The sequence below is a fragment of the Nipponia nippon genome, unplaced genomic scaffold (assembly GCF_047370975.1).
Source record: "Nipponia nippon isolate SJK-2023a ecotype South Korea unplaced genomic scaffold, ASM4737097v1 scaffold_2, whole genome shotgun sequence".
In the NCBI taxonomy this organism is placed as follows: domain Eukaryota; kingdom Metazoa; phylum Chordata; class Aves; order Pelecaniformes; family Threskiornithidae; genus Nipponia; species Nipponia nippon.
The window spans coordinates 63,564,318-63,579,998 of record NW_028262336.1 but is presented as its reverse complement, the minus strand read 5'-3'; the positions used below and the strand labels follow the sequence as shown (position 1 = coordinate 63,579,998).

Genomic DNA, 15,681 nt, shown 5'->3' with positions numbered 1-15,681 from the left:
TCTGCCTCCCTGATCCACACTGGGCCAGCACAGCATGGGAAGAGAGAGGGGTAACCAGGTCCCAAACCACTCAGGAGTCAAAGCACAGGGATGCTTCACAGAAAAGTAATGGTGGGATGCCAGAGGGAGGCAGCGGCTACCTGGAGTGGTCCTCCCTTGCATTTGGTGTCTGCAGATATCAAATATTCATCCTGCCTGTAAAAGTTGCAGGGAAATTTACAGCAGCCAGAGGTCATTTTGACTTAGTATTAAAAAAAGCCAACCAAACCAAACCAAAACCAAGCCCACAAACCTTCCAGTAATAGGAGGCATTTGGATTATTTAACTAGTGACTCATGTTAGCTGTGAAATCAACAGAAACAATAAGTGGTCTGCGAATCAATAGAGGCTGTAGGTTATTAACTTATTAGACATTTACTGAATCATTGGTTTCAGAAACAGTTTCTCAGCTAGTGTTGATGCCTAGAAAAATAAAAATGTAAACAGGATAGCTCCAGATTTTGAAGAAACTTATTTTTCCATGTCAGCACATTCTTTTAACAAACTACTGCAAATTATTTTCTCATCTTAGTAAACGTTTCTAATCAGAAAAGTGGCAGACACACTAACGGAAAACAAACAAACAAAACCCTAGTGATTACTTTAAGTGTGAAGTATTGGCCATGGCTGAGAAAAGGGGGAAAAAAATGAAATTGATAGCTATTACCTATTATTATGTCATTACTTGGAACTATGACAATGGTCCTGTATCCTTTTTATCACTGAAAAGCCTGTAAGTATTCATTTGCTTACTAGACTGGAAGATGTAGCATTCAGCTTAAATGCTTTCTAAAAAGAAATGGACATAGAAAATGAATGTCATCAGTTAAGAAAAAGCCACGAGGTATATAACTTGGATTTAAATAGACAGAGGTAATATCCTCTCTCTGGTATACTTCAGGGACTACGAGAGAAGGTTAAAAGTCTTCCAAAATATTACTGAATTGTGTTCAGGTGAGTCAGCACACAGGTGGTCTTAAGAGTTACTAGAGTTTATTAAACACATAGTTAAATAGAATATGATTTAATAGCCTTTCACAAGCAAAGTCCATTGCTTTCTAATATACTTTTTTGGATTGAGTATTGCTTATTTACTGGGCTCTAGTTTATTTAATTTTATCCACTGAGGGACCAGAAACCCAGCTACATTTTAGTAACATATTTCACGTGTGTGGCCTGAGTACTGGCACAGCTGGTTTCTGCTTTTTCCTAAAGTAATAGAAAACCGACATCAGGCATAGTGTTGCCTGGGTTAATGCTGTGACCCAGGATTAGGGAAAAGGACTTGCAAATGCAAATGATTAAACTGAACCCTGACAGAAATGTGGTTTCATCAGCTCGAACACAGCTTACAGCCATGACCTTTCAGACTCGATTCACCGTCAGGATAATTTTGCAAGAAATCCGACATGGCCTTTGCCTTTAAGCTCCTATTCCAGGTCTCTATGTAAAGTGATGTTATTTGTGTACTTCTTTGCATAAAGTCCTTAGCATTCTGCAACACGTGGCCATAACATAGAGCGATGTCCCAGAACCAAAAGTATGCAACTGAACTGCAAGCGTGGCTGCTCAATAAGGAAGCATCAAATGTTGGCAGAAATTTGTAGTCACTTGCACATGCACACAAACAAGACTTTGGGAATGGGCAGAACATGTTTTTACATGGACAGCTAACAACTATGCACAAAAATGCCAAAGAAGTTATCGATTTCCTTATAGAATTCTTCTGTCCTTCTGTCCCTCTTTCCAGGGACACATACACAAGCTGCTGTCCACCCTTCACTGTTGGCATCTCTGCATGTTTTTTGCTGTTTTCTTTTGGTCAGGCATTAGGAAAATAGGTTCTAGATTATCATACAACAAAACATAGCAGAAAATGTTAAGGATGGCAGCCAAGGGAAAATATGATGACCCAACCTACACATGGCTGCTGGTGCACGCTGAGGGCACCTGGGATCAGCGCCCTGTTCAAAGCACACTCCAGCTTCTGTTTGAGCCATGTGCTTGAATTTCCGCTGTGCTGAAAGCTGGGAGGGGTGTGGAGGAGGGAAGGTGGGGGGTTCTGGTGCAGCCCACAGTCCCACTGCAGTATGACATGGAGATGAGGCTGAGCTGGGGCTGCCCAGACCAGGGCAGGGAGAAGCAACCATGCCTGGTAATACAGACAGTGACTGCGCACCACAGGATCTGACCTAACACTGTCAGCATCAACACCCATGGTTTGCAACGACTTAAAAACACGGGCAAATTGAATGAGACCTTAGGCGATGCTCTGCCATAACGAAAGGAAAACCTTCCCTTATCCTAAACCGGTGTTAAACCACCTACCAGAGTGAAGGCTCTCATTTCAGGAATAATGTTCAAAGCACCATATCAGGTCTTCTGGCCACTTTCTCTGCATGATTTGATTCCTTCTTTATCAGGTTTTCCAAAACTTTTGCCCAAGCTGACTCCCTGCTTCAAGCACTTAAATTGCACACAAAAGCCCAATACTTGTGCTCTACAAATTACCTGTAGGGAGAGCAGACAGCATTTTCCCTACACGATGAATGTGGTTTCTCAAGTTCTGAAAGAGGACTTAGGCACCTCTTCATGGAAACACAACAGAGGTCTTCCAAATACTCACTCTTGGACAACTATTCCAAATGATTTCAACATTATACAGTGTTTAATGCCTATAGGAACTAGAAATAACCTAAGAAATAAACCCAAGATCCAGGAAAAGGACACTGAACTGGAGAGGGAATTATAAGCAAAAGTAAGAAAATGACAGAAAGACAAAAGGAGCAATAAACACCCTATTTGTGAGGGTCATCTCATGGCTCCAGAGAGGTACAGAGCAAATACCTACCCCTAAGCTTGGGCTCCTTTCATAGCTGGTGGAAATAAAGGGGCGCTTGTAGGCAACAGCTCGTATTATTGTGAAGAGAACGTCTCAAATACGTCAGACAATTTGCATGCTGGCAGTACAAATTTGGTTTTCTATTGATTATAAAGGAAGCCTGGGGGACTGGAAAACGTCTGGTTTTAGTCAGATGATTCCCATCTGTCTCTAAGGGGTTCAGCATTTCATTTTTCCATGTAAATATGGCCCTCAGAAGTGTATTTAATAATATACCACTACCTCATTGATTAATTATTTAAATAAAAAGAATAGCAGGCTAACTTCAGTTTCCCTAGAGAGGGGATGCCAAAGAGGAATTCAGATTACATATCTCCTGAATAAGTACTTTTGTGTTTCCATTTACTATCCAATCTAACGCATATCAGGTGCTTGAAATTAAGTGGAAAAATTCAGGACAAACCATCAGTTGTAACACTGTATTGCAGTAAGTAAAGTCCTCTAGGTAATGACAACATTTCTCCTTTTTTAGAGGAAGGAACTGTAAGCACCTTTGACCTATTCCCATTAGTCAGGCCCCCTTTCCCCCCTGCCCCCTTTCAACCAGCAGACTATTTCTAATACTGAAAAGCTACCTAGGAAACCTTGCATGGATCACATTGACTGCAGTCATAACAGAGTCTACACGCTTCAAACAGAGAACACTTTGGGGGCCTGATGCAGATGTTTTCCTAAACATTACTGATTAGTTGTGCTTACTACCAGCTTTATTTACAGAAATATCACTTTTAATCCCATCCCAAACCCACTGGAAAAGGAGCTATCCACGTTCAGTGGGCCGGTGAGGAGCTGCTAAGAGTGGTTTTGCACTGGGACATGAGTACTTGCTGTATCAGGGCTCAGAAAACTTCAGACTTGAGCTCTTGCAGGATCAAGCCAAGGGAGATTATGTCTTTATTCCTGGAAATAAATGTATCTTCTCACAAAAGAGCCATTCATTTCACCCGAGGTCTCAACTGCATCTCGTAAGCAAAGCGTTTCCAGTATGTTAGAAGTCTGTACTCCACATTTAAGTACCTTAGTTTAGTGCAGTGAGTCTAAGCCACAGCGTATAAAATCAAGGTAAAAGACTGAAGAAAAAAGGAGAAAACTATTTGTTTAAGGCCACAAGGCAGCTGAACTTTAAAACAAAAATCATGAGCAGCTCCATTTCTCATTCAGTGTGTTCTCTGGCAGTTTACGAGGGAATAAATCAATAACTGCTTTAATGTGACTGAAAAGATTATCTATCCATATAGTTGAGTACTATGGAGTTTCTGAAAAGATTAAGGTCCTCATTTAGACAGGGCCTTGGTTTATCAATGGGCATAAAGACACATATGCATGCCTTCAGTTAGAACAGGTTTAAGAACATAGCCCTCTCCTGAATCCAAGAGAGCCAGGACACTGTGCGGGAAAACACGGCCTCAAATCTCACAGCTTTCACATGGCATAGGCATCTCTGTGTCCTCTTGGATAGGGATGTTCACTTGCACAACACTGATCTGAACTCAGTTTTTAAAATGAAATGTTGGAATCAACTTCTCAGGCAAACTGCCCAGTATTTTAACTACCATGAAGGCTGAGGAAGAGCAAACAACCAGCAGACACCCAAAAACATGAGCTAACAGTCACAAGAATATCCTTGCTACTGATGTGCCTTGGAACTTTTCCAGCATTAGAATTTAGTGTTGGACTTCCTGAGCCAGAGAAAGCTTCATCTTTCCCATTTGTATTAATCTATTTAATATTTAATCCTGATATGGCATGGCATAAAGTAGAAATTCTGAAAATGAACTAATCTGAGCCCAAATTCTGCCTGTCCTACACGTTTGGGAAGTCTACATTAGTGCAAGTATCTTGGGAAAAAATGAAATGTTTCTGAGAGTTTTCATCTGTCCAGAGATTTGAAGTGTTTAATAAGGCACTGGAGAGATTATGTGTGAGACGGTCAAAGCTGCATGACAAAATTCATCTTAGGATGGCATACCACTTTGTGTATATATGGTGTCTATGGGAGTGTGTTACTAAATAATGTATTTTTCCTAAATTAAAATCTAATGCTTAATCATTTCACAATATATTTAACAGTTCTTATTTCAGCTTGCTTGCAAAGTTTAGTCAGAGCTCAGCTGGGAAAATGTGTCCCGTCCCTGTGTCCCTTTCCATGTTTGCTTAAATGTATAACCATGAGCCTGTCAAACCGTGGCTAAGTGGTGGTAATGGGAGCAAATTTAGCAAAGCCATCCATTTCCCCAACTCAGCGACGTGCAGTTTCCACTGCAGTGACCTACTTGACAAAGCTGAAAACATGCACATGCACCACAAATCATTTACGCTGGGAACAGCCCATGCTGTTCCTCCTCTAGCTGCATTTCTAATGCTCCCCCAAATCAAGACCCAACATCTCTTACGCTTCCACAGCAGGTCTCATGATATTTAATGTTCTCCTTAAAATCCCCATCACACGCTTATTGATCAGCATCTGCACTTCCCATTAGCTTCTAAAAATTCTGCTTTCTGTCAGTGGTTTGAAATCACAAAGCGGACATGTGGAAAGCAGCAAGTAAATAAACTAAACACCTACACTTTGTCCATATTTTTTTCCATTATGCCCATGGCAACCCCCTGGTGCTGGTTCTTGGGTCGTGGTTTTTAAGTGCCTGGGGTAGGCAATGGATTGCCCAGTAAAGAACTTACAGCTCGATTCCACAGTAAGCGACATCAATGTACATTGCACTGTCGATATTGCTGGGAGGAGAATCAGATCTGCTTTCCAGATCACCTCCCAGGGCAACAGTTATGTGATTTTAAAAACGGTAAGACACTTTAGAGAAAAAAGAGCGATCTCTCACCATGCATTTAGATTTGAAACAAATCTCGGCTTCCTACTTTCACTGGCTCAGGTTTCATCCAGGCCACAGACCTGAGGGATAATACCTTCACTCTCAATTTGGTTTTAAACAGGAAGAAGGAGGCTTTCATAGCATCATAAAGTAAAGTGGAAGGGGAAAAAAATAACCACTAAAATACAGTCCTTCTCAGAAGCCTTTTAAGAATGAACGGCATTTGAAATTATTTTAAGAGTTTGAAGTTGGCTTAGGTGTGTTTTACACATCATCAGATACTCACCAAGTCATGAAGATTAGTTGCCCACTTAAAATTTCTTCATGATTTAGGAAAATAATGCAGGTTAAAAAGAAAGGTACATACCTTCATTTGGTACAAGAATGCAATTCTACTGAAGCCAGTGAACTTACTGTAACATCATCCAAAATCCTGGCCCTATACTGATGTTTATCCTAGTAGGATAGGATCTATCCCATGAGAAAAAAGGAACAGATAAGAATATTGAAGTGTTTATTCTTACAAAGCTTGATGTCGAACTTCAGTTTTTCTTAATTACCTTTCTTACTACACATCTCTATTCTGGATGCCAAGCATTAGGACCATTCCTCTTAGCCTTGACGGGCCAAAATCAGACATGAGGCACAAAGGAGGGTAAGCTAATTTTTAGTGAATAGGAAGTATATAATTTTTTTTAAGAATAGCTAAGGGATTGCAAGAAAGTATAAATAACACAAAGAAATGTTCTTCTCCCAGCCTATACAGCTTTGCCATTTGTGTGTTCTTACATGCTCCTTTTATACCATAGCCTCATATAGTATTTTGTAGTCATTGTGGCTTTTGCATTTATGTTTTTAAATCTAATCAGCTTTGCCATTCACAAGGTAGTCACAGTGATCAGGCCAAAGGCTATGATCAAAACTGGAATACTTAGGTGTCAAAAAATCCTCTTGCTGACAAAAAGCTGCTTATCCTCAGTAACTACACTGCACCAATCAGTGAGGTCTTAAGCCACCAGCTTATGACACAGAATATATTGATTTTCCACCTCTTCAGTTTCTGACTCACTTTGATAAGTTTTATATAATTTTTCCAAATCCTCAGAAGACAAGGAAAATAATCCTACAATGAATGAGATGCTAATTGTTTTTTCTTTTAGCAATAATACCTGCAAGTCTCAATAAAAAGTTCACAACTTTCTCATGTCACTTTCCAATAGCCATAAAAAAATTAACCATTCCATTCCATGGATCGTTGTTCAGCCTCTGATGCTGACAGCACACACTGAATGCAAAAAACCCCAAAACACTGTATACTTAAGCATTTTGTTTTCAAGTGCTATGAAGACCTGGAAAAGCCATCAACACACTGCACACCTACAGTAGCTCTTTTTTAGCACACTTTGGAGTACAAAAATTTAAAAACCCTGATGAATAATGGTATTTATCGGCAGATATAGTCTGTCCATAGAGACATAAATGTGAGGCAACATGCTACTATTATTTGCTTTTACTCATGTTATATTCCAGTGAACATTTTTTAATTATGACTCTGCAAGCAAACTTCTTCAGTATGCCCTTTATGCACACTAGTGAAAGAAAAAACGTTGTGAGCGCTGCAAGACTTCGAGAAAAGAATTGTAAGAGTTTTTTTTTAACACTGTCACAAGAAGTTTCCATGTGCACAGGTCAATAACTACCTGCATTTAGGCTGCCTCAGCTGCCCAGGACACCCTGCTGACAGCACCAACCCCAATCAGAGGAGTTGAGGTCACGTTTGGCATTCTGGGTTTTGCTTGCTTGCTTGTACCTTGATGATCTAATCAATGTTAAGAATTACACCAGAAACTCTCACATGTACACAGCTACCACAATAGCACCAAAATCTGCACTCCTGCCATCCGATTTATATAGAAGATCTGACTTAGAAGAATTTTTCCACAAGCAAGTCACCCCAGAAGAAATTTACCCATTTGCTGGTTTACTTCCACAGTTACCAGGGTGCTAACACACAGGTATCCTGACAGAAGCCAGGAGGCTCAAAGGGCACCTTCAACATACTTTTTTTCTAATCCCTTAAACACATAACTTTTTCCCCCTGTCTTCAAATGGTATTCTCCCATCCCACCCCAAAATAATAAAAAGGAGACTAAATCAAAGGATGGAGAAAAACCAGTCCTAACATCTTTCTCCCTGACAAGACTAGTTGCTGAAATACTGGAATTCATAAAATTCACAAAACTTGGAAATGAAATGTGGAAGGAGAAGACATGTCGTTCCACTCTGCACAGACCATACCAAAACCAGCCTGCCAAAACAAGCCAAGGTATTGTTGATAATGGGGTCTATTTTTGGATGGCCAAAGTCAGTGCTTTTATATTATATAACACTGTTAACTCCCGAGAGCTCACTTTGGGCGAAGCAGCGGTTTCCCAGGGGAAGCTGCCAGGCTGAGTTAACTGCCATCAGTGGAGCACACATTTGAGGAAGGGAAGGGTACCAGAGACCACTGGAAATGGCGAGACCATATAATTCAGGTAGAAAACGTGGGTTTGGATCCACAGCCTGACTCTACATCAAGGGCTGCAGGAGCACTTCTTGGGCCAAAGTGCCTGCACGAGATGCGTCACAACTCCAGGGTGGGAGAAGAGCCAGGGATGCACTCGGTCCTGTTGCGGTGGCCTGGAGGGACCAAAGCAAGGACATACAGCAAGAAAGAGTTGTGCCAGCTCCTCCAGTCTGGGTGAGATAAGGATCACGTCTAGATGTGCACTCACAGGCCAGTTTATGCTTTGGTGAAACTTTTTTTGAACGTAGGAATAAATGCAGAAAGGGTCACTGCTGGGTAATGTAATTCTTAAAGTGACAAGCCACCTTTGATGGATGAAGGCTGTCCTCTGACTGTGCTTTTTCCTTCATCTTTTTTTAGTAACTAAAATAATTTTCAGTTAAAACACTTAAACTTAGCAGTACAAAAGCTAGTTACAGGAAAAGTTTTATCTGGACAGGAGAAGAAAGCTGAACATTGTTTTACCACGGCTTTGATGCACACTCACGATTTCCGACAGATCTATTCCTGTGACTTAATTTGCTATTGAATCTGAAAGCATGTAATTTTAAAATAAAGGTTTTACTTCAGGCAAGAACAGAAAACATCTAATGATGAAAACTGTCATTATCTGGGACATGAGGGAATTCCTATTATAGATTGATAGATAATTACAAATGGGAAATGGAATACTTTCAGGAGGCTTTGTTCATGACAGAAGCAGCACTGAGGGGTCTGTAGTTCAGCATTGGCACAGATTTTCCTGAAAAAGAGGGAAGCATTACATATGTTCATACACTTAGTCAAACTCCTTCAGTGGCTTGCCCCTTTCTAGATGCCATTTTTAGCTCTTAAAAACAAGTAATTTCAAAAATGGGATATCTGAGGAAATATTTATCAGATTTGTGCTACTCTTTCATGAAGTCTTTTGTTAAAATGTTTTAAACCATGCATTTCACTTGTATTTGACCATAACAAGGCAATCAAAGCATCCTTTTGTTCACCACAGAGCAGCAGTGACCTCACTAATCAAGTTGCTTCATGCACCAGTGTTAAAAAGAATAAGATAAGAGAATTATCACTGAACTCTTACCAAAGCAGGAATTGACAAAGCCATACCACCTACAACCATGCTCCCCTCCAATCCATTTGCCATGGATGTTAGATGCAAAACTGAGGGTAGTGCCTGAAATGCACACTAACATGTCGCTAATACTGATGTTCAGGAGGAGCATGTTGACTGGGTTACGGAGCGTTTTAAACTTGCAGAAGAGGATGAGGACAATCAAGTTATTCAAGAAACCAAAAAACAAGATAAATCCAAGAAAAACAGCCACTACTGTGTGCCCATTTCGTGAGAGTCCGGCCCTTGGCTCAACAGGATCTGTAGGTGCACCAAAGCTCAAGTTGTATGTCCAAGTGTGGTTCATTTCGGACTTTGACACGGATTGGTGAGGGCAGAGATGCCAGGTGCCCTGTGCTGAAGTTCTCCAGCAGTTTCCCAGAAGCGCCCCTCCATCACAGGTCAAATCATCTCAGGAGTTTTGAGACCTTCACTCAGCTGAGATATCTCTTAGATGGTTATGCAGGTGGGAAATACTGTATTTCAGCACAGGAGTATTTTCCTGCACTGTGCCTTTCTAGTGGTCAGCTCTCCAGCTAACTCCAGGGCAGAAGAACCAAGCAAACAATCACCTCAAATTCATCTTTGTTATTTAAACCCAGGATCATGTTAGATGATCTTTTCTGAGGCTCTAAATGGAAGGTATCTTAAAAAGGTGCTTCAGCATGGTCTCTTCCTTCAGAGCAAATGGGCAGCCCTTCTACCAAACTGTTGTTTCTTCTGACAATGGGTGTCCTTCTGAAAATAGAGAAGAAAACAAACGGTAAAAAATGAAACAATGTTTTCCATACCAAGATCAAAAAGTAGGTACATGATTTACTAACAGTTCTTCCCTTTCTGAACCGTAACAAATATTTCTCAGTCTTTTCAGTTTTCTCTCTGATTTTCAACAGAAAAAAACAGTTTGTTGATGTTTCCTTGGCTGTTCTAAACAGTTTTTCCCTAGCTCACAGTTTAGCATGGAGAAGACTATTTGCACCTTTCTAGCAAAGTTGCTCAGGTGAGAAAATGTGTGGTAAGACATACCTTTGGCAACAGCTTCCCAGAGGAAGAACTGTATCTTCCTCTACGTTAAGTCAATCCACATCAAGTGAAGCTTTAGTCTTGGCTAGAGCTTAATTAGAACGATAAAAATTTTAGGACAAGGAGAAAGTATTTCTTTACCCAGAAAGACTAATTTCAAGCGCAGCCCCTGAAGCACTCGTGCTTACAAAGGCTGGCAGAGCTGTGATACCAATTTCACTTCTCCCACATTTACCAGTGGACAGATGTTCTCCTTCATTATTTATAAAGCAGCCAAACACCCAAAGCTTCACATCTCTCTCTCACCACAGACATGAATTTGTATACCCACATGCAGTGAATACGCTCTGTGTGTGTATGTTGTGAAGCAACAGCAGAGTGCTTAATGTCGACACGTAACTGCTTAGCCAGCCTTCTGCATGGTTGCGGGCAAATTCTGCACAGATATTCCTATAAAAACGGAGATGGATATATATAATGTGTGTATATATATATATGTAGGAATTTCCATTCCTTGGTACAAAATGCATGATACCCACAGCTCGCTGAACTAAAAAATACGAAAACTTGTCTTTCACGAGTCATGTACTCTTAGAATGATTACACACATTTTAAAATGAAGCATCTTCTATATTACTCCTAACCACTGCTTTTTTGAAACAGTTTTGTAGGAAAAGATGTGTTAACCAACTGGAAAAAAATGAGAGTTCAGAGTTTACTGAAGACACAGAGGTTGTCTGTATTTTTTTTTAATCATACCTTTGCGTCATGGTGAATGTTTATAGCAAGTATTTCTTCTTGCTATTTCCCTACTTTCACAAACTCACTGTACTAAACATGTCTCAGTGATTTTAAACTCTGATGTATACAGTCTGTCTTTACTTTCTCTTCCAATGAGTAAATTATGTACACTTTGCAGACCTTCTACTGTTTGGTCAGTGACAATCTGAAACGCTGATGCTTTCTGCTTTTTCCCCCATTTAGGAGGTACATGGTAGTTTAGATTGGTAGGAGCCTCAGCTAGCCTATCTAAGAGAAATAACACTTGAAATACTCTTTCTACCATTTTGAAAAAAAATTACCCCCTGTCCAATTCTGGTTGCAGGTTATAGAAGGAAACTAACTGGGACTAACTGCCAATATATTTAAATTTACTCATAATTTTGTTTAAAGGAACAGAGTTAAAGTTTAGTGGAACAAAGCACAAATGAAGTATCAACTGATTAAAAAATATGATGCTGAGCATTTCTCAGTCGCTAATTGTAGCACTGAAAAGGCAAATAGCTGCACTTTTTTTGGTAAGAAAAAAGCATGGTGGCATTGTGCTAAAGGAGAGCTTCAGAATGAAGAATTCACAGGAAAACAAGATGTACCCTTCACCGAAAGGGTTGTCAGGCATTGGAACAGGCTGCCCAGGGAAGTGGTTGAGTCTCCATCCCTGGAGGTATTTAAAAGAAGGGTAGACATGGTGCTCAAGGACATGGTTTAGTGGTGAACTTGGCAATGCTAGGTTAACGGTTGGACTTGATCTTAAGGGTCTTTTCCAACCTTAACGATTCTATGATTCTATGATTCTACAGTGAAACTCAATAAGTAATAATTTTTAGATTTTTTTTTTTAATAATTCTGCTTACACCCTAGCTTCTACCAAACTAATCTGTTCTTTTTCCATCACTTCGAAGACAGTTTTGCCTAATCTGTTTGCCCATGACTGTTTAGTGAGGAACGCAGCTAAGGTCAATCCTATCTGCTCCTCCCTTCTGCAAAGCATATTGCAGAGTCTGGCTTCAAAATCTGAAGAGACTTAAGTCTGATTTACATGCAGATTAATTTCAGTTACAGATGCAATATTTTTTTCCAAGCTGAACTGGTTACACATAGATAATCTGTGGCAAAGATTATAGTATGCCATCATAAATGTTTCTATGTGGGAATTAACTTCACCAGAATAATCACAGGCAAAGGGTCTGAATAATATTATCATTAAAGCATCACAGCCTTGGTGTTAGACAAAGCCAAAGGTTATAAACCCCTTAGCAAAAATGACTAACTTTATAGGTGTACCTCTCTTAAGCTCAAAATACAAATAATAAGATGTAGAGCTTTTATACACTGCATTCTTAAAGACATATTAAGAGTTCAGATGTACAGTGCTTGTAAAAGGACATTTACTCCCTGGATGGGATTCAGCTGACTACAGTTTAGCAGTCTGACACCAGGTGTGCAGGCTCAGCCCAGTGCCCAGGTCATTTCTCCACTGACCACAACCCACCCAGCTTCACTGGGACGAGTTCTGCCCTGGCGCGCCAGGGAAGGATGCCTTCACCCCCAGGCAAGAGGAGCAGGCCCTGGCAATTCAGTGTAAGATACATTTTAAAAAGTTAGTACGCACACTGTGAAGGTCAAGCCACGCAGCCACTTGAAATCAAAAGATGACAAAAAGGACGCATGAAGATGTGCTTTGAAAAGTTTGGGGTGAACTTAGGCGTCTGCAGAGGAAAACATCTGAAGATCTGGGCTGTGTAGGAGTAAGTCTCTTATTAGTAGCTCATGTATAAAGTGCTAAGTTTCTTACACCTTTGGATGAAGCACAAGCCAAATTCAGATTTCAATAAAGCTTCTAAACTCCCATACAAAACCCTTGAAGAACAGGTCTAATTCTCACCTAATGTTAGCATTTAACTGAATAATACACATTATTGCTGAAAAACACCTGAAGATGGGCTTGTGTGCTTGAAGGTTCACTTGAATTTTTTCTCCAGACAGACAGACAGACAGCTTGGTTAATAGAGGTTACTTTGCAACTCTGACAACCCTGTCTTACAGGTGACACCCTGTGCTCCCCAAGCCTCCACGATCTTGCAGGACATCCTGAACCCTCCTAACTTCTGGCAAACTCAGGAGCTTGCAGGACTGAACTCTATCTAATTCTGCCAATTCTGCTTCTCAAAAAATGTTAAAAAAAAAACCAATAAAACCTACAATTGCATTCAAAACAAATAAATTAGTATCCAGTTTGTCTCCTTGAATTTGTTTTAGTTGATGCGGAATGGAAAACATACCCAAAGTGATACAAAACATATGGCCAGGTGAAACAGGCCAAAAGTTCATTTAACCTCACCAGTTATTAAATGCTTCATCTGTTAACCGGTTCTGACAGCAGTAATCTAAAGATACAGCAAAACAGACACCCATCACTGCTTGCACTTTTCTCTGAAGCAGTCTGTTGGAAAAAAAGGTTTCAAAAGATGTTATATCAGCTCCTGGGATCACGGGCATTAATACTGAGAGTGCAAGGCTTCTTTTTGCACTTGCCACCACGCATTAGTTTGAGCAGCATCCTACACCAGTGAAGCTAGGGGTTTTTTTTTCTCACTTTGCCCCAAAATAAGTACTAGCTTATTGAACATATTAGCTTTAAGGGTTTAGGATTGTTTTGATTTTTTTCTTAAATGAACTCTTTCGTTATTTCTAATTCGCAGATTCTTTACGATCTTCCCTTGCAAAGTTGTGCAACATGCCAAAGGTTATGCTTAATTCACTTTAACAGCTGATGAAATTGCATAAAATAAATAAAATCAAACTTCAAAATCATTTTGCTAAAAAATTTACATTACTCTTACATTGTACTTACATTATTCTCTTGTGATATAGAGGAGCTATAAAAACCCCTTATATTTACACATGCGCACAGCCTTAATCAGCCTGTTGTTGAGTTCATATTACAATCAATTTTTAAATAGTGATTTTCCTTCATTTATGAACTTAGCTTTCTACTGAAAACTTAAAATTTAAAAATATTCATAAAATTTCAGAGACATTCCCAGCTGAAATTTTATGAAGGAGGAATCAGTTGTTTGACCTGATGCCAGAACTATGGCAGGAATAGTGTATTTTTAAGTTTTTATACACTAAGCCTTGTTTTCCAGATCAGAAACTGAATTATTTCTAACAGCAAGCAACCACTACCAGAGGTATGACCTGAAATAATTTTTTCAAACACAGCTGAAAGATGGGGGACTGAGTGGGACTTTGCAACACTGAAGACAAAATACTTGGACTATTTTTTCCATGCCTTAAGTCACATTGGGAGATGTCAAGAGACCCAAAGGTAGGTCTGTAGAAGTAATCTCAAAGACAGAGAGGAGGGTCCAGATGTTTAGGTATCTCCCAGCTCCCAAAACTGTGGGAGAACCTCTTGCATGCAGCCTTACAGACTTACTTTTAGGAATTCACATTCATGAAAAAGACAAACATGAAAACAAGAACAACAGACGTGCAGAACACATGCAGTGAAGTCCGCCATTATTTGACACATTTGAAGCCATACTATTTACTCGAGGGAAAATTCTAAGAGTGTGGCAAAACAGCGTGAGAAAACCCTGAACCACTGCTTTTGGAATAAAAGCTACTTTTATATAGTATTTTAAAAGTTAGGGCAACCCCTCCTACGCGCAAAGAGGAATCTTTTGCCCAGAAATGTCTGTGCTGACAGTAAATGTGACGGCCCCGTTCCTGGGCTGCGCTGAAGCCATCGGAGGCATCTCTCCAGAGACTGAGCCGGGCTGGCTGCAGCAGAGGCAACAGGGAGCACCTCCTCAGCGCCCCGGCTCTCCCCCCAAGCTCTTAAACATCGCAGCAAGCAAAAGCCTCTTCAGCCAATCTCAGTTTATGATTTCTCCTGCAACCAACTTTTTTACACTTATTGGGGGGGGGGGGGGGGGGGGGGGGGGGCGGCACAGAAAACTGGAAGAAAAACCCACCTGCATCTACCATCCACGGCAACGCGAGGTTAAAAAGCCACCTGAGTCTCCGGCAAAGGCGTCCGGAGCGGCGACGCGCAGGAGCCCCGGCTTCGGCACCCGCCGGGGAAGGCACGGCCGGGCCGGGCTCCGCCGCCGCGGGGGCGATGGCCGGCGGCAGCGAGGAGCGGGCTCCGCCGGGACGGGAAGCGCCCGCCGCCCCGCGGATCCTCCGCGCCCGCGGAGCCGCGGCTCCCCGGGGCAGGGCGCTTACTTTCCGCGGGATGGACGCGGTGGGCTCGCCCCGCCCGCTTCCTTCTCCTTCTCCCCTCCTAGGCGGGCTAAGACGACATCCAACTTCGGGATGGCGGGGGAGAATAAATAGATTTTTTTTAAAAATCAATTTAAAAAATAAATAAAAATAAAAATACGAGTGCCGAGGCACGGCTTGCACCGCTCCCGCCCGCGGGCCCCCCCGC

The 15,681-nt window shown here is 41.1% G+C and overlaps 1 protein-coding gene across 1 annotated transcript in view; it reads right to left on the bottom strand.

Annotated features, from left to right (window-relative positions):
* The window catches only part of LOC148055811 (pinopsin-like), a 92,557-nt gene extending 77,176 nt beyond the window's left edge, over window positions 1–15,381 (bottom strand). Inside the window, exons 1-2 of the mRNA XM_087758439.1 lie at window positions 15,224–15,381; window positions 9,408–10,175 (exon numbers count right to left, since the gene is read on the bottom strand). Of these exons, the coding sequence (XP_087614565.1) occupies window positions 9,408–9,744 (337 nt within the window). The 5' untranslated portion in view covers window positions 9,745–10,175; window positions 15,224–15,381. The remainder of the gene's footprint in view (window positions 1–9,407; window positions 10,176–15,223) is intronic.
* Window positions 15,382–15,681: the final 300 nt, after the last annotated feature.